The sequence below is a fragment of the Genypterus blacodes genome, unplaced genomic scaffold (assembly GCF_046128005.1).
Source record: "Genypterus blacodes isolate CSIRO-AG114 ecotype Tasmania unplaced genomic scaffold, CSIRO-AGI_Gbla_v1 ptg000111l_1, whole genome shotgun sequence".
NCBI classification, from domain to species: Eukaryota; Metazoa; Chordata; class Actinopteri; order Ophidiiformes; family Ophidiidae; genus Genypterus; species Genypterus blacodes.
In genome coordinates this window covers 4,811,594-4,830,678 of record NW_027466915.1, presented here as the reverse complement: position 1 = coordinate 4,830,678, position 19,085 = coordinate 4,811,594, and the positions used below count along the sequence as shown (strand labels likewise).

General features: G+C 39.8%; 1 protein-coding gene across 1 annotated transcript; it reads right to left on the bottom strand.

Moving 5' to 3' along the window:
* Positions 1 to 538: 538 nt before the first annotated feature.
* On the bottom strand, positions 539 to 18,486 carry pou2f3 (POU class 2 homeobox 3). Its single transcript, XM_076161182.1, has 13 exons — positions 18,343 to 18,486; positions 17,966 to 18,022; positions 16,150 to 16,178; positions 13,123 to 13,224; positions 9,608 to 9,713; positions 9,197 to 9,285; positions 8,464 to 8,640; positions 7,597 to 7,738; positions 7,284 to 7,417; positions 6,290 to 6,454; positions 5,811 to 5,853; positions 5,460 to 5,574; positions 539 to 3,392 (listed from the first exon to the last, which is right to left on the bottom strand). The coding sequence occupies exons 2-13, from the start codon at positions 18,012 to 18,014 to the stop codon at positions 3,350 to 3,352; spliced, it is 1,194 nt and encodes a 397-aa protein (XP_076017297.1). The 5' UTR covers positions 18,015 to 18,022; positions 18,343 to 18,486; the 3' UTR covers positions 539 to 3,349.
* Positions 18,487 to 19,085: the final 599 nt, after the last annotated feature.

The following is a 19,085-nucleotide window of genomic DNA, read 5'->3' as shown; positions in this document are numbered from 1 at the left end:
TGGAGGGCCAATGTCCATCTGGTGTTCCGGGGGGTCAATAGGTGGAATGTCTAGTGGAATGGTCAGATGTTCCTGCCACCTTGGGTCAGCGTGTGTTGTCTTCAAGTGATCCTCTAGGTCTTTCTTTGTTGTTTTCAGAGCTCCACATTTTTCCCTTGTGAAGAGATTTTTAGGACCTTGAAAGGGATCTTTATAGAACCGTGTTCTAGTTTGTTCTTTCTTCCTTCTGCGTTTCCGTAAGTTCTCTGCTCTGCGGAGGGATGCCAATCGAGTTTTAATGTCCGTTTGATGCCTTCCTTTTCCTCCTCAGAGGCTTTTTTCCACTGTTTCCTAAGTTGTCTCCTTTATTGGATGAGGCGCTTGATCTCCTGTTGCCTCCTGGAAGTTGGTGCACTCCTCTGAGATAATGGACTATACACAACAGAACGTTTTGCACCAGGTAACAGCTCTGAAGAAATCAAAACATTACATCAATGTGGTTTAGTCCTTTCAATCAGACTTTGGTTTGGTAGTGCAGGTCTGAACACAACAATCCACAATGACACCAGTTTGAGGAGTTGGTCTCAGGCTGTTTTCACGTCTGGATCTTGCTAAAATCATATGCCATTTGTGGTATCAATATGATTCAAAGTAACTTCGACTCAGTCTGTCATTATCCATAGTTACAGGCACTGGGGGTTCTAATTACACCACAATTTGATAACCATAGACTTATATGGAGAATGTGCTGTATATACTGACTACATATTAGTTGTGTATGAATTTGAAACAATGTGGAACAGAAGCACAGTCAGCCTGTATTTAATACCTAAAGGGATCAGCCTCATCTCTTGCATCTAAATGAATAGTGTTGTGGAAAGATGACAGCAGACATTGTCAGCATTGGTTTAATGACATGAAATAAAAGATTTCAAAGTGCAGAAAAACATTCATGGGGCTCAAAGAACAACATTGGACATGCTTGTAAGTTTCAGTGGTAAAAACAGTGTATTTCATACTTTGTGTGAAAGTGTTCTGTTGTGTTGTGTGCGATGTAGCTATTCATCATCAGGAAGTAGGCTTTTAGCACAACACAACTTTTCTATAAAATGAACTAAAATCTGAGGCAGAAGTCAGGATACACATGGACAAAAGCATCACAAACTAAACCACACAAAACTTCAACAAAAGTGGTCAAACCCTTCAGAACTCATGAGGGCCCATTAATTCTGTATAAAACACATAAATAGGAAAACAACCTACAGTGGGAAATACACGTACACCTGCAGTTTTATACGTTTGTGTGATTGCACACACACTTCCACACACGCAGACATGCACACACACAGATTTTTGACGTGATCTGAGATCAATGATAACTGATAATCCTTTTACCTGAACCTGGCACGGCTGTATGGTCTTTTATTTCCTGTGCCCATTTTAAATGATTAACGAAGGAAAACTTACATTTAAGACTTACATTTAATTCATGGAAAACAAATCCAATGATCGTGAAATCAGAAATGTTCAAAAATTAATGTCATCCAAGACCATGAGTCAGACCAACATATGATCTGGTAAACTTGCGACAAAGACCTCAAACTGGCAAAATTTAGTCTGGAAAAAAGAGGTAGTCCAGGCCAATATTAACCAGATTATTTGGGCTGTAAATGAAGTAAAGTAAATGTATAAAACCAAGATTCACAACATTATGCAGCATTTCTGACATACAGTACATGCAGAAAGGATTTCCAGCATGGACCTACAGTTATAGCGGTTGTAGCAGCATATCTGGTCAAACATGTCTGACATGACTTTTGGAGAGAGAGGGAAACCTCCCTCATGGTAAATATTTTTTAAAAGAGAGATTGCCCATATGCAGCCCTTTCCAAAAAAGTGTTGGAATGCCTGAGGAATGGTGAGTTGAGTCAAGTGGTTAAATGCTCTGAGGTATCCTACTGTTAGTGGTGCTGGGACTCAATCTACTTATACCGGGTCATTCTGAGCACCAAACGTTTTTGGGAGTAAATGGACTTACAGCCTGCCACCATTGTGCTTTCGTTGTGCTTTCACCTGGGTGTGACCATGCTCATCATGAAGCAAAGCCTTAAACATGGGGTCACTCCCCTACAAGGAGAGACTGGTGGTGGTTTTGAATCACACCTTTTATCCCAAATCAGCATGTGATACACCCAGAAATTCCTCACTGAACCACAGTGGCTGTACTGGGTTGAGCAATAAAAAACAAAAACAATTTCATTGTGTCTATGTGTCTATTTGATTTAATATGCTGACCTTAAAGCTAAGGGGACACAAATATCCCTTTAATGTCTGAGAAAAGAATAGAACTAATATCCCTGTGTACTTCCACTAAGACAAACCATTCCATATTACTTAATAGCCTTCACAGCAAATAACAAGAGCAATCAGAGATTGCAGCCCTATAATAATAACACTACGGATTCTACAATATCTCTGCCACACTTTGGTGGTAGTCGCCCATTTCTAGCCCTATTTACAACATTATAGTCAGGCCTGCATATGAACAGTATGCAGTTTGAAATATAGGCACAAGGCAAATGGCCCTATTTCACATTGGTGAAGAATCCTTCAAAAAAATTCTCGAGTCTGGATTGAGCTACAGATCTGGATCAGAGGGGTTCTAGTTTCATTCTGCACTGTACTGTAACTGTTGAACAGTAATTTCCCTCGGGATGATCAACTTTTATCTTATCTTATCTTGAGCCAAGTCCAGAGCCATCCGTTCAGATATATCTGGGTCATGCCTGTGGACACAAACGCTCACATGCACACAGACCTTTACAATACCGTAACAAATGATCACAAAATGACCAAATCAGAAGTCCTTCAATTCACCAATGCTGCTACAAAGTAAGTGTGTGTTGTCACCTCACACAATCAAAAATGTATGCCTTTTTAGACCAGGCACGGTAAAGCAGATGGAAATTATACATTAATTTGTTTTATTTTATTCATATTCACACCATATAAAAATCAGGTTGCATTAAGTGCAGAACCTGAACCTTTTCACACAGTTTTTGGGTGTTGAAAGTAAATCCTACATCATACAGGCTTGAACATGAGAGCTTTGTCATGTCTTTGGATTTCTCGTCCATGTTGTACAACTCATCGGAAAAGGGTTGTGTTGGGTCCATCATTAAGAGCAGCTGACTGAGACGTATGCTGTCAGAAACCTGGTGTTTTCCTCTACTATCCTTCTTCTTTTTTTTTGTTTTACAAAAACTCTTTATAACTGAGAGATTTTCTTTTATTCCGTCAGCTCTTCATTGGATATCCTTCCCAAAAGATCTTCACCACGCTTCAGATGCTTCATATGAAACAGTTTGTGTCAGTGATGATATACTGCAGGATTCCATGTGCGATACCAGGACCTGAAAGATCACAAGATTAGCCAGAAGTCAATTTTATTTTATTCTACAATTTATTTGTACAATTTTTTTTTAATTATTGATTGATAATTCATTATGTTTAGTATGTGGTTTCTAAAAGTGACACTGCCCTTGAACAAGGCACCAGACCCCCAAACTGCTCCACTGGCGCTGGCTGCCAGCTGCCTGCCGGCTGCCCCCTCCGGTGCATGTGTGTGTAGGAGGGGGGCACAGTTTCGGATGTGTGTGTGTTCCTTTTTAGTATATATACATATATATATATATACTTATACTATATCTTATCTTATCTTATCTTATCTTATCTTATCTTATCTTCTATTGTCAATAAAATACTGAAAAGCCATGATGTGTTTTCCTGGCCTACAGACTCCTGTAGTGTCCAAGCTGGTGTCAGGACAACCCTGCTGTGACAGGAGGGTGTGTCTGTGGAGGTGCAGGTGCCACAGCCAATAACACAGCCCTGTCTCTATGTTCATGAGTTTATCTTTGACTGTCACACCTAGTTATTTAAATAGGGATGTCACCTGATGAAATATCCCAAAGCTTTTGAAAAAGTACTGGAAAGTTTTCATAATGGAAAACAAATAGAGATATTTTCATTTCCTGGAAAATCTGCCCTGATATCATGACACTTGACAAACCTTGCTTTGTGAAATATTTTGTGATTCCATATTCTCATGTAATTAGTGATTTCTGTGTGGAGTTTGCATGTTTTGCGTGGGTTCTCTCCGGGTACTCCGGCTTCCTCCCACAGTCCAAAGACCTGCAGGTTAATTGGGTGACTCCAAAGTCCTTAGAGTTATCGTTAATGTTGTTTGTGTCTATGTGTGCCCCTATATGTGCCCTGGACAGGACTTGCAACCTGTCCAGGGTGAACCCCGCCCTCACCTGTTGACAGCTGGGATTGGCTCCAGCGACCCCGCGACCCATTAGTGGATAAGCGGTGATTGATAATGGATGAATACTAGACTACAGCAAAATAGAGCAAACATGCATACCTGTTTATAGTAAAAAGATGACACCTAAAAAGGTGAAAAGAGGTATTGACAAACAGCATGCAAAGGTAGAGAAGAGCAGGCCAAGGTTGGTCCCCACGGTTGGTCCCCACACTATCCCCCCCTGAGACATGTTTCACTCTCAGGGGGCTTACTTACTAAACCACCACAAATCACCACCTGGGACATTGCATTTTGCATCACCACTATTCTTCTGTTTGGGAGGTAATTACTAACACTAATTACATAGATGGGCATATCCACAGTTCCGATTATTGAAATGACTTGATGCTTGTGTGGAAGGTAGAGTGGTCATCTAGGGATCCGAACGTTCTGAGCATTTTGAGGTGTTGTTGAGAAAGACACTGAACTCCTAACTCCTTCTAATCTGCAGGTTGGCGCCACCTATACTGTAAGAATGTGCAAGCCACATTTGTATAAAAGCACTATATCAGACAGTACATTCCATGTATGACTTCTGTTACATAACACCGCATTGTGTTGTGTTATGAGCTGCAAAATATCTGGAAACTTATTCATGACTAAAAGATAGGACAGCACAGTCTCCCTGCAGCATTGTAAATGATAAATGACCAAGATTGAAAGAAGTCCATTCCCTCCTTCCAGATGGTTTGTAGTCATACACAAGGAACACCAAAATAATAATACACTAATTCACTTTTCTGCTTGCCTACTGGTTGGGTTTGGGTCAGTTAGGTCAGGTAACAGTTGGATTCTGACTAAAAACTCTCTGCTCTGTGTCAGACTGGGCTGAACTAGGTCATCAATTCTCTTCTTGAACTTGTAACTCTTCAAATAATACCTAATAATGCCTTTATGGAATAGTGAATGTGGCTTAGAGTCAGGGTCAGGGTCAGGTTTGGGGTGAGGGTAAGGGTCAGGGTCGGGTCCGGGTCCGGGTCCGGGTCCGGGTCAGGGTCATGGTCAGGGTCAGGGTCAGGTTTGGGGTGAGGGTAAGGGTCAGGGTCGGGTCCGGGTCCGGGTCAGGGTCAGGGTCAGGGTCAGGGCTGAGTCAGACGGACATCGTTCTTACCCTGGTGCGCTGTAGGAGGCTGAGGGGAGCTGAGACGACAATGAGGTGGAGGCTGTGGACAGACTGCTCGGAGACCCTCCACGACTCACGCTGTTTGGAGAGGAACTCGATGACACTGGAAGGAACAGATCAACACACATGCTTTATAGCAGGTATTACAGAGTCAACATGTAACAGCTGCTCAGGTGTTCAGCAGGTAGCAGGGATGAAGTATGTCAGCCAGCCCCAGATTTGCCCTTTTTCAAGCCACATGTTTTGTGTTTGAGCTCATAGCTAACAAACCATGAGTATTTTGCCATTTTTAATCATTTGGAGAAACATTTTACATTGACAGTTCCAATCGGCTCTTACCTCCACCTGAAGCCAAAGGGCTGTAAGACCTGGAAGCTGATGACTGAAAAACACATGTTCAATTCATGTTTTAGTGACATGAGACACATACATACAATACATACAAATACATTTAATTTAGTATATATCTAGAAGACAGAGGGGCATAGCGTAAGGAATGAAGCCCTGTGTAAAGTGGCACACAGGTAGCACTTATTACTAATAATCATATTATATTTATAACTTTTTCACAGAACATAACCATGAGATTAAGGGGAGACATACAATTGATTGAATCTTTAACAATGAATGAAATGTTCCTTGAAATATTAATATAGAAATAATTATTTTTTTGCCATATAGAAGTCTGAAGAATAGCTGACATGTTCCTCCTATTTGTAAAAACAACACACTAAAAGTCTCAGTAACATGTGTCACTCAGACATCATAAGAAGACAAATCAAATATAGTAATTTACTGCACAGGTTCAGTTCTCTTACCATTCTAGAGTTGAAGCTGTGTGATTTGACGGGTAAATTGGCTACTGGGCAGTAGATCCTTTTCTCCTTCTGACGTCGATTACAGAACCAAACTCGAACCACCTCCTTCTCCATGGAAAGCTGCTCTGAGATCAGTGTGATCTCCTCAGAGTTTGGCTTGGGGTTCTGAAAACAGAAATAATTACTCAGATACTAGTCAGTGGGAAATGCCTGACCTTACAAATCACTCGAAACCATGAAGCGATATTTGTGAACACAGTCCCCTAAGTCTAAGTGTTATCTGTGAGTTCAAGACCTTCATAAGATTGTATTTTGTGTCACTATTTCTTCCTCATCAGCAATTTTAGAGACTTAGCTGTTACTGATACAACTGCAGATACAACAACAGAACAGACTAGTTGTATAATGCCAGTTGTGGCATTATACAACTAGTACGGCACAACAGGATATCACATGAAACGTAAAGGTCCATTTTGTTCTGACAAAAATTCATTACAAATTGAAGCTGTTATAATACATCGGGCTCCGTTTGTATCATGACTGATGCCCCACAATTACAGAAGAGATCACAAGTTTATTTTACAAGTTTGATATTAGTGATGTGTTAAAATGTTTATCATAGTTATAGTCAGTAGTTATTCTTTTTTCGTTGATACTGTACTTTTAAATGTAAAACATATATGGATTTAATTAATAGGATTCTGTTGTTCGCTGTATATACATAATTTGGTTTATCAGTGTATAAGGGGAGTCAACCAGGTGAGTAAATACATATGAAGGTGGCTTACAATTATACAAATATAAGACAATTGATTCTATACATGTTTGAGTAAACTGATTTCCATTAACATTTATTTTTCAAATTCCAGCCTAATCGAGTGTAAACAAGAACAAACAAACTACTTGTAATAGAAGTTCATGTGCATGTAAATGTACTGAATGTTACTCTTGAAAAAGAGAAAGTCTGTAAAAGTTTCAGGAATTGTGAACTCACATCAAGGAAACGTTTCTCCAGAGTCAGCTTGATGTTTGTTTCAATGCTTGTTCTCTTTTTCCTTTTTCGTCCATATCCCTCCATCAGTGGCGGCAGAGAGGCTGGATTACTCATGGAGTCTGAAGGTGAGTTCTCTAACATGAAAGCAAATGAAAGACATTAGCAGAGCAAGCACTCTTCCATCATCAACAAAGTGAGCCTGATAAACATTGGGGCGCTGAGATCATATTTTCAAGCAGCATTAAACATTTGAGGATTTCTGCCCTCAAAGCCAAATGAATCAGTTGTATTGTAAGCAGTTTCTGCAGAATACCTGCGTCGCTCAGCCATTTCTCCAGCAGAGGTTTCAGCTTGCACATGTTTTTGAAACTGAGGTTCAGAGCTTCAAAGCGTGAAATGGTAGTCTGGCTGAAATCATTGCCATATAGTTTTCCCATGGCAAGGCCAACATCTCCCTGTGGCAGAAAACATACCAACACACACAACACAAAAGTACAAGAGACAGAGAAAGAGAGAAAAAGACATATTACAGGATCAGTGCTTTGGGGTGAAAACACGAACTGACATGATGACATGAATGATCTCCCCACACCCCCACCCGCCCACCCAGTGTTACTGAAGACAGTAGCAGATATGAGCATGCGATTATACTGTTCAGAAATGTTTTTAGACAAAGACAATACACAATAAAATAATGATAATAAGTAATAGGTAACACTCAGAAGTTAGGAACAAAGTGACATGGTAGTACCTAAAAAATGGTTTGCAGCTAATCCATACAGTGATGACAAATGTAAAGCTGTTAAAAATACCATCTGAATACATACATTTGTTATGCCATACAGAAAAAGTGGAATCTAATTATGAGGGAGGAAACAGGTGATCGTCACATAATTGACCTAAAGGAGATGCTTCTACAAAACATGTTGAAATGTTTCCTGAATTGATACCAACACTTATTTGAGCACAACCATTCCGTAATTTCCTTCTCTCTTATTTTTCCTTTTTCTCTGTGTAAAAAAATCTCCAAAATGTCCCATAACTGTATGCTCAAAGTCATGTCAAATGCTTTCTTTAATAAAAATCTTTAACACACAAAACATGAATGACAGCTTAGTCGCGCTGGACATGGGAATTCCGGACTGATTAGGCCTGACAGTGGCTCTTGCACACAATGTACCTGAGTGAAGCCAAGTTTGATGCGTCGTTGTTTAAAGGCCTTGGCAAACTGCTCCAGTTCTTCCAGATCACTCGGCTCCTCCTGTGGTGGGACTGCCATATGCTTGGGCATCTGCAGATGGCCCATGTCCATGTGATTATCCATAGATGGTCCTGCCAGACCAGACCGACTCATAGCCTAGGCCAAAGGAACATGACACTGTCAACTTACTGTCAACAGAACAAAATGCACGGAATGTATTTGTAAACTCTGGGATCTGTCTATCAAAATATTAAATTCATAGGTTAGAATCGACATTATAAGTGTTTATACAGTGTGCGTTGAATAAATGTAAGTCAGTATGCATTGTATGGTATTGATATTGTATTAATATTGGTAATGGCATTGATATTGTAATGGTATCGTATTTGTATTGTTACCTCTTCTGCTAGCAGGATATCTCAAACAATTATGGAAGGGTTGAAATTGGCCATTGCCACTTTTATGTTCTGGCTTATTTCCTTTAACCATAAATCCAAGACCAAAAGTCAATAGTCTAGTCAATAACTTGTTAATTTTCTTATGTCTTAAGTCTAAGTGTTGGTACTGGATTCTGATGTTGGGTTTGATACTGGTTCAGATGCATTATAAAAGAGGCAGCAGTTCTTTGGTTTCGACCTGAACTGAGTAGTTAGATTGGTCAACTGCAGAGGAATAATTGTATAATTTATAGGAACCTGGAAACCTGTTTTACCTGTGGCGTCAGAGCCAGTCCAGGCTGATGTTGTAAGAGTCCAGACTGACTCTGGCTGGGCAGGGAGAGAAGGTTCTGCTGCAGGAGCGCTGCACACATGAAGGCACCGTTTTATCAATCACATTCATTAAATCTGCTGTGAGAATAACACATTACACCCATAGAAAAACAACATTTAATTACACATTACATTACATTGTGGGGGTTTTGTTTATATTTTGTTATTAGTTGGTTGTGCTGAGTTTAGAAAATGTAAGTGAGAAGTGTTAAATTTGTGTTAAATACTTAGTCTTATGAGTCTTGTGAAAAAACAACTTGGCTGTTAAAATTGAGTTTTAGCTGTTGTGTAGGTGAAGGTCACATAATGGCCTCAGGGCTTCTGTGTGTTTGCCATATTGAGTCAGACTCCACCTTGATGGCTGCTGGAGTTCTGGGAGAGGAGGAAGGAGGAGGGAGAGGAGAGGTGAGAAGGAGGCATCAGAACCAGCTGCTGCATGGTGTGGAGAGAGGCCAGCTCCTGCAGAAACAACACACAAACAATTCAGTGAAGAGAGCCACAGGATTAAACAGGGTATGTGATCAAAATATGGAGATATTCATTTTCATATTGCGCATAAACATGCCATTATTCAGCACTTGATTACATTACATTATCTTAGGAAGCTTCAATCCAAAACATCAGTTTGATATTAAACACTAAAACAATAAATGACAATTAGGTTCTTTGCATTTTCAAGTCTTTTCTGGTTTGTTTTAGTTTTTTTTTTTATCTGCCATTCCAACTTTTTGATGTCAAATTATTTACATTTACTAGAGGGTTTCACGGATAATTTATCCTTCATATTGGGGCTCAGTATTTAAAGGATCATGTAGCTTGGACAGTGTGCAATTTATATTAACCCCACCCTGTACACTGTAAAACAAAACCATACTAGAAAAGCATGAAAATCTAATCTGCCTTGGTTTACAAATGACTAAAGATCATTTTTTGAAGCTACAAAACACTGTCTGAAGTTAAATGAGTTCAACTACACGTAGCCAAAATCAACCTCAATACCTGCAGTATCCTCTTCTATAAGTCTGTCCATTCTATTTCTCATCTCTGTTGTGTTTTCAGATCACCTGTTCCACTCCGCACCAGCAGCTGTCGCAATTCCTGATTTCCCACCACCTACCTGCCAGCTGCTTTCTGTTCTCCCATTAACCTCTATGTTTTAGTTCTAGTCTGCCAGCGTTTTTTGCCAGGTTTTTGCCCTTGTATTCCCTGCTGATCCAGCATTTTCTTGTTGAGTACTTATTTTTGCATTTTTGTCTTAATGTAGTTGAGCTGTGAACATGCCAGTCTGCTCTGTGAAGAACGTGTTTCTTCCTAAACTGATATATGAAAATGGCAGCATTTTGTTGAATTTGCATAAAACCCTGCACAAAGCTGGATAGACTGTCAAAAGTGTTCACTGCTGTGTCACATACTTTGTATCACCACACCAGCATTCCAAGCTGCGGGGTACAAACAAGTATTGTCTTCATGTCATTTCTTGAAGAAGACATTTCAGGTTGTTAAAATGAAAAGTTACTAGACATGGACATCCACACCAAAACGCAGCCAATTCACTATGTTGCATTTCAGAATGCACGGAAATAGACTACTACTATGTAGCTGGCTTAGAGGTTAGACTCTGCTGCTATTGTTTTTAGCCATTGTCGCTAAGTTGGTACAGAGTAACACAATGGGACAGTGGGTTTGTCTCAAGTTTACAATCGGTGATAAATTCATTTAAATTATTAATATACTGTGTGACCTTATGTATTTCTTTGTTAAGTTAGCGGGTGAGACATTGGGGTACCTGGGTTTATTCCATGATTTAAACACCCACAGAAACATTATCCCTTACTTACTAACTAGAAGTTGCATTCCTCTGCAAGGCTGAGAATTACGACTCTCAGTGATTACATTTAATTGGTTTTTGGCTAGGCTATGATCAACCCCCTCTCCCACTCGACAAAATGGTCGACAAAACGACCCAGAACTGTAGATATAGTAGAGATAACAAAAAAACTGTTCAGGTTCGAAATGTGGTCTATATGGATGTGAATAGCAAAGGAATCCAGGAAAAAACTTAATTTTGATTGTTGAGTATGGTTCAAAAGTAATTGGTCAAGACATAAAAGTGGTAAGTGGTAAGCCAACCGCTATCAAAATATAATGGATTCCTGCCTGGATCATATTCAACCAGCCCACCAACCTTCATTAAAATCTGTCAATAACCTTTTGAGATATCCTGCTGATGAACAAAAAGACAAACACGACTGAAAACATGACCTTCAAGTTAACAAGTGTTCTTCAGATTGATCTTATGCAGTATCATTTAGTTTTTTGTTTTGTGTGGGATATTTACGAAATGAACTTTGTTTACATACACTTTCAAATATAAGTCATACAATTCAATGATACAATAGAAGCACTAAATCAGATTTGTCAGACGTCATGTAATCACCATAATTAGAATAAAACTGTCATAAATCAATGAAATAATAAAATAATTAACCATGGTTAAGCGATTGTTATTGATATACTTAAGCATAAGTACGACAACTCCAATATGTATTCCCTCGTGTACTCTCCACGTACTACAATTAAGCAACAATTCTTATAGTCATATATTCACCATTGAATCCTATCAATTTCATAGATGTACGGTACATGTCTAAATCAAATATTTTGCCTTAATAACAGTACAGATACAAATCTGTGTTGTAATATACAGTAGTACAGAGTACAGTGTGCACATAAAATAATGATTTAGGCTCCATTTGCACCTAATACATTTAGATGGGATCTGTATCCAGATATGCAACATATTTCGCTGAGAAGCCCTTTAGGCACTTTAAGTTTGGTCCAGAACAGCGCAAGCAGAGGGCAATCGTAAAAAGGCACAATCAACTACACGTCGGCACTCTACAGAGGTGCTGCTACTTCTTCTCAAGTTGCATGGATGTGCACACCTCCTGATGATGCACTGCCAGTAATGTAACAAAAACATGGTGGCAAAGCCAAAGCTTGTGTTGGAATATAACAAATAATGTCAACACACACATAAGTAAATGCAGTACCTGAGGTTAATATAGTTACCAAAGTTAAAAGTAACCAAATGGCTGGCTCCGGAAAAGTCTGGAGATGGAGTAATACATACGAGCATTTACTGCTTCTCTCTCCAGGAGGGCTAGATAACACATATCTGCCAATAGGTGAAGAGGTCACTGTATCACTTTATCAAAGCTTCAAGCATCTGTGGTCAGGAAGAGGGAAGAGAGGGGGTTCGCATGGACGGGCAGTCAGGGGGAGCTTCTTCAGATCAAAGGGCTAATTACACCATACTGTTGCTCTTTAATTTACACAAAGAGAATTCTACTTTCCCCCACAGACATCTGTTCATCCCTCAGATTTGAATCTTAGCGCTGCCTCTCTTGAAGCTGGCTGACCAATAGATAACAGTTATTGTCATCAGTGAATTAGAATATTATGTAAACGCCCTGTATATGCGGGATAAATAGGGAAGCACGGAAATATTTGATGGTCCTTCTTTGATGCATGCGAGAGTTTGAACCAGCGCTGTCCAAGGTCTTATTCCAGTAAAGCTCTTCTGAAGATTCCAGTTCATCTTTGCCTCATCTATTCCTCTTGATTCACCACAAACGAACACGCAGAAGAATATCAGAACGATTCTTCAATACTTGGAAGATGCAGGTTAAGGAACATACAGTAATTTCAAATATCACCTCGAAGAGCTTATAGGGTCAGTCCCCACCACAGAGGACATACAGCGAGACTTTGCAAAGACGTACATGCACAAACAAACAACTCAGTGATTTTTCTCAACATCAATTCAAATCATTATATATCTGTTCTCTATTGTTGCGTGTCATACCCCACTTAGCTGTCCTCCATTCCCAGCTGAGCCCTGTGTCAGGTGGCATGTCTTCAGTATGGAGGCTGAATGGTGCAAGTCGCTGATGTCCTCAGTCTTAATCTAGGGCCAAACATGAAAGAATTCTTGTAAAAGGTAAGCATCTGTATTCAATGTTCAACTCATTCTTGTGGATAATGTTTCCTGTCTATGTGTGTGTGTGTATGCGTGCGTGTGTGTGTGTGTGTGTGTGTGTGCGCGTGTGCGTGCATGTGAGTGTGTGCGTGCGTGTGTGTAGTGCACAAACACAGGACCAGTTGGATCACACACACTGATAGACTCTCTCCCTCCCCTCAGGCAGAGCAATATGCAAATACCCCCTCCCTAAACCCATGGCACTTCCCTTTAAACAGCAGTAGGAAGAAGACAAAAAAACGTTGTTGTCTGCCAAAATGAACATGTGAAGAATTATCCAAATAGCTGGAAACTGTTTGAGATGTACAAAACAGGCAGTCATATTGACATGTGGAGGCAGAGTCGCTCATTTGTCTTCAGGATGTTAGATGTCTGCAACGTCAGTTAAAATTAAGTGTCATATAATCCTACAGTCAATAAAACTGAATCAGTCTGAAAGTTCACACGACTCTGGTTCTGTGAGCTTCATCATCAAGTGTCAGCAGTGTGCCAAACATTGTGTGATCCAAAACCATCCTCATCTTTGCCATACGTAACAATAACGTAACGTTACGAAACCAATGCATTAATATAAAAAGTTATAATAACTAGGTTAAGATGTACTCCAGAGCTACAGCCTTTTCCCTTGGTCAAGGGCGGCGACAGGAGTATTAATCCAAAGGGCAATGGCTACCCAGACAAAATGCAAATTCCACAAAGAAAGGATCAGTGACGACACAGGATTTGAAAAGTGCTATCCACTGCTCCACCATATCGTCTTAATGAAACAACGTAGGTCTACCTCAATTTTTATTAATAATGATAATAATAATACAAAAATAACGATCATAGTCTTGAAAAGTCAATCTTGCATTTGAGATGGTCAAATGATTTCCTGGAAGTGCTCTCGCATCTTCCTGCATGGTCATGTGTGAATGGGAACAGGGTTTGAGATTCAGGGAAATCTGTACTTCCAATTTCTCCCTCCAAAAAACATGTATTATTCCAGGGAAATTACCTGTAAGGCTTCATTGTGAATGAAAGCTGTAACATTGGAGGGAAGCACACATAAAGGCAGCTCTACGGCCCCATCTATTCCGGCATTTCCATGGCATGTGTGGAAAAGCACTAGACGGCAATTTTCCTGAATACAGCTGCAAAAATCACTAAAAGTGACTGAAGGACAATCCCAGTAATGTACTGTGGACCATGTTTGAAAAGGCCTTTAGATTAGAGCTAGGTGACACATGACTTGACACACTTCAGTCATGGTCATAGCTCAGAGAGACAATGTATGTTTCGATTTGTGTAGGGCGTATGATGAAATATTGTGCTATGTTTGTACACATGTATAGTTATTTTGTCTATTCGAAGTGTAATTGGCATGAGAAGAACTATATCAAGCTGGTTTGAGTCCTATATCAGATCAATTTCTGTTCATGAGAAATCCTCCACACACACACAAGAGTTAGATATGGCGTTCCTCAAGGCTCAGTGCCTGGACCAATACCATACACTTTATATCTGCTTCCTTTAGTTAATAATATTACTGGATAACAGTCCAACCAGCTGATCCATATTGTTTTATTCCAACCCCCCCCCCCCTGCAGAAAAAGTTTGGGAACCACTGCCTTAACAACATAAACACCTACGTGACCTGCAATTTTCTTCTGCTTAAGTCAGACAAAACGGAAGTTTTTGTGCTTGGCCCCAAACACCTTAGAAACGCATTATCTAATATATCGCCATAAGGAATCTAGGCATTATCTTTAATTAAGATATCTCATTTAATTACCAGATAAGACAGTATTCAAGGACTGTCTTTTATTTGTCACACGCAACCATACAAGTATAACAACAGTGAAATACCTTTTCTAGTAGTACTCCAAGTGTGCTTAGTACAACATCTAAGTTTCATCAGGCACTAAGGCAATCAGGCACATTTTGTCTAGGCTAGGCTGGATTCATAATCATGCTGTCCTCACAAGTTTCTAAAGACTCTCCATCTGGACCAGAATGCAGCTGCTTGTGTATTGACACTGTAAAAAGAGTTCATATTGCTCCCAATTTGAGTCCAGAATGGAATTTAAATGTATTCCTCCAGCTCACTTTCAAAGCTCTTAATTGGCAGGCTCCATCATATTTTAAGGGCAGACACCCTCTCTACGTTTAAGAGTAAGTTTACAACTTTCCTTTTTGATCAAGCTTATAGTTAGAGCCAGCCAGGTTTGCCTTGGGCCAGCTCCTAGATATGCTGCTATAGGCCTAGACTGCTGGGAGACTTCCCATGATACCCTGAGCTCCTCTCTCCTCCTTCCCTCTCTATCTGTGCATATCCAATGTTCCATTAATGCATTTCACTAAATCAACTTCTTCCCCAGAGTTTTCACAGTTTCTTGTGGAACTTGTCCTGTAGCAATGAAGACCCTGTCACGATTGGATTGCATGTATTATTGTTATTATCATTAGTTACAATTATTACTATAATTGATGTTGTTGTTGTGCCTCTTGCGTGCCTCTCTCTCTCTCTTTCTTTCTCACTCTCTCTTCCTCTCTCAACCCATCCGGTCATGGCAGACGGCCGCCGACCTTGAGGTTTCTTCCCATTATAGGGGACCTAACCCACTCGCAGGGCTGTGCTTTTGTGGTTTAATGATTTCCTCTTACGCTTTCTAAATCCACATTAACATATATATTTACTTTTGAGAGATAAAAATAAGGATTTTGAGCAAGTTCAGGCTTTTGCAGGTAATCTATTGTGTGGCGCTGTTCGTACAAATGCACTGTTTTGCAAATGTTAAGGATGATTCGAAAAATGTACAAACGTGACTGAAAACCGTAAAATGTTTTTTTGTGTTTGGAGACGTCACTCACCTGTCGATTGAAGTCCATTCCATTTTGCTCTGGATGTTTGGGAGAGAAAAAGAGAGTCTGAGAGTCACAATTTAAAAACTCCCTTTAAAAACTATTCAACTTATTCATAGCAACAAATGGTGTCAATGATTGTTTGATTAAAGCATTGAACAGAATCTACAAATGTTGTATGAATGTTAAACGTGTGGGGGTGCAAAGAGAAGGAGAAGGAGAGACAGAGACAGAGACAGAGACAGAGACAAAGACAGAGACACAGAAAGGGAGATGGAGAGCCGCTGGAGACAGGAGCATAGAGAGAGGGTGATAGAGGGACGGAGAGAGCAACAGAGACAGAGAGAAACATACAGAAAGACAGACAGACAGACAGACAGACAGACAGACAGACAGACAGACAGACAGACAGACAGACAGACAGACAGACAGACATGGACGTTAAAGTTTCAACCTGAGCGAGGTACTGGATGAGCTCACATAATTTGAATGTCAAATTGAGCCTTTGGAAGTGGTATGTGTGTGTGAGAGAGGGTGGTGGGGGCGGGGGGGGGGGGGGGAGAGAAACAGCGAGAGAACGATGGAATGCAAATACACCAATAACCCCATACCCATCCCCCATCACTGCCCCCCCCCCCCCCCTTGCCATGCAAGAGCCAAACTTCCAGTATGGAAATGACCACTCATGCAAATAAGCCCTGACGCTGAGGCACACACACGCACACACACGCACACACACGCACACACACACACACACACACACAGACACACACACAACCTATCTTTTATTGTAACTAAACTTACATTTCAGTCCAGAAATGTTTAGTGCACTTATATAAATAAGATTAATAATACAAATAATTTAATCAAACAGAGGCTATTGTAGTTCATGGGGATTCCACAAATACTTTCTTTACCTAAATGATTTAATTGGTTTTAGGATCATGCGCTAGAATTAAAAAGTTCGGGCACTGGGCTGTAGAGGTTTGGGTTGGAGGCACTGTATAAATTACAGAATTATTATTGGAGTATTATATAGTATATACAACATAAAATAAATCTGTAATGATTGGTTGCTATCCAGATGTGGAGCATGCCGGACAGTATATGACAGACAGCATTGAATATGAAACAGATGAGCTGATGGAAAGAGTCCAGCTCAAAAACTGGTAAGAAAGATACTGATGTATAGTATCATAGATGAACATCTGAATTTCATGCCATGTCATATGCCAAACCCTGATATATCAGACTTTATCTCATCCGTTCCTACATATGCTGCTGCTGTTGTGACTGGTTGCATCCTGAGCTGCAGGCCAGTATTTCTCAGCAAACAGCCTAAGGTATATCCTGGTACAGCTGCTAACCGCCACACAGAACTCACTCCTCCACATAGAGCAATAGCTTTTCGCATAGACTGTAACTTGAAGAGAACAGGTCAAACATTTTTCTAACCGGGTAACAGAAAAGAATTATAACTTATAGTTGTTAGCAGCAATAAAAGCAAAGAGATAAAAAAAGTAAAATGATAAATAAATAATAATAAATAAAACTGAGAGCCACAGTTCAGCAAATATCCCCAAACCATATTGAACAAAAGCACATGAGTGTGTCTCTAAATGGCTTCATATAGACATCAGCCTAGTAATGTCTTTTTTGTTGTTTCATTTTTGAGCTAAAATCAAACAATCAAAATAAGGACTCGTCCCTGTTTTCTCTCTATTGCATCTTATCTGCTCCAAAGCAGCATATCAATGAAACAGATGCTGCAACCTGATCCAATATTTGTGCTGAATATGTGAGTGTTGTAGTGAAATCATCTTACCTGTGTGATCTGCTGCAGCGTCTGTCTGCTCCACCATGTCTGTGCTCATCTTAATATCTGTAATGATAAATATAGCTGATTTTCCTACAGGTTTGTAAATTTACAAGGGCCATGAAGCACTGAGGTCACCCAGTTAAAATGATCCTGACTTTATTCTAATGTGATCCCCCGACACACAGCCCATTGATAACAAATGCACCTGCCTGGATAATACTTTTATCATAAAACAGGAATATATTCCCTAAAGGCTTTGTCACTCCTCAGTCTTGATGTCAGCTCCATTCAAGGTGGGAATGCCATTTTTACACCATAAAATTAACATGCTAGTAGCTAAGTATTAAAGTCATTATTTAGCCAATGCTGGAGGGACAACTCACCTCACCTTGGGCTGCCGTCTGTCTCCTGATCATTCAAAAGGATGTTAGGATTGGGATAAAAAGTTTAGGAATCCACTGCTTATCTGCATTTTCCTAAGCGGAGAAACGTTCACCTCTCCAGTACACCTTGCACAGCCACACAGGCTTATTTGCATGTGTCTCTGTGTGTCCTATCCAGCTTCAGACTGTTTGCATAAAACAACAATAGGATTACTGCAAATTTACAGTGTGTGTTTGTGTGGAGGAACTCCTTTCTGTATTTCTGCCAATCAGTGATCACAGGAAGCTCCTAGGAACTCTGCACTCTAACAACTGCTACTCCCCAGCCTACCTACAATTTATAGTGTGGAATAAAATTAATTAAAAATTACATGTGTAGTAATGACTATATCATTATTCAAGAAGTCACTTATTATACACACACGTATGAATTGTATTCAACACAGCTACCAATTTTATAGAATGTTAGGAACATATATAATTTACACTTAAAATATAACAAAATATGCTCATAAACAAAGTGAAATACCCGAACCTTGGATACAGCTAGAAACATGATGTTTTGAAAGTGACATATTTATAAATACAAAAAGAAGTAACAGATCTACTAGGAGCAGGCAGGCAACTCATGCCAGTTGGGGTTTTAAATCTAATAGCACGATGAACAATCTCGTGGGCATGTTTTACGGTGATAGTAAGTGTTAGATACTGCTTTAAATGAGATAACTAAACATTGTCTTCAC

Excerpts from the sequence above, each read along its gene's own strand:
- pou2f3 (XM_076161182.1), bottom strand. The coding sequence starts at position 18,014 with ATGAGCACAGACATGGTGGAGCAGACAGACGCTGCAGCAGATCACACA. Across the intron at positions 7,418-7,596 it reads GAAATGGCTGAGCGACGCAG|AGAACTCACCTTCAGACTCC; the intron begins GTATTCTGCAGA and ends CTTTCATGTTAG. Across the intron at positions 5,575-5,810 it reads CCCTTTGGCTTCAGGTGGAG|TGTCATCGAGTTCCTCTCCA; the intron begins GTAAGAGCCGAT and ends TGTTCCTTCCAG.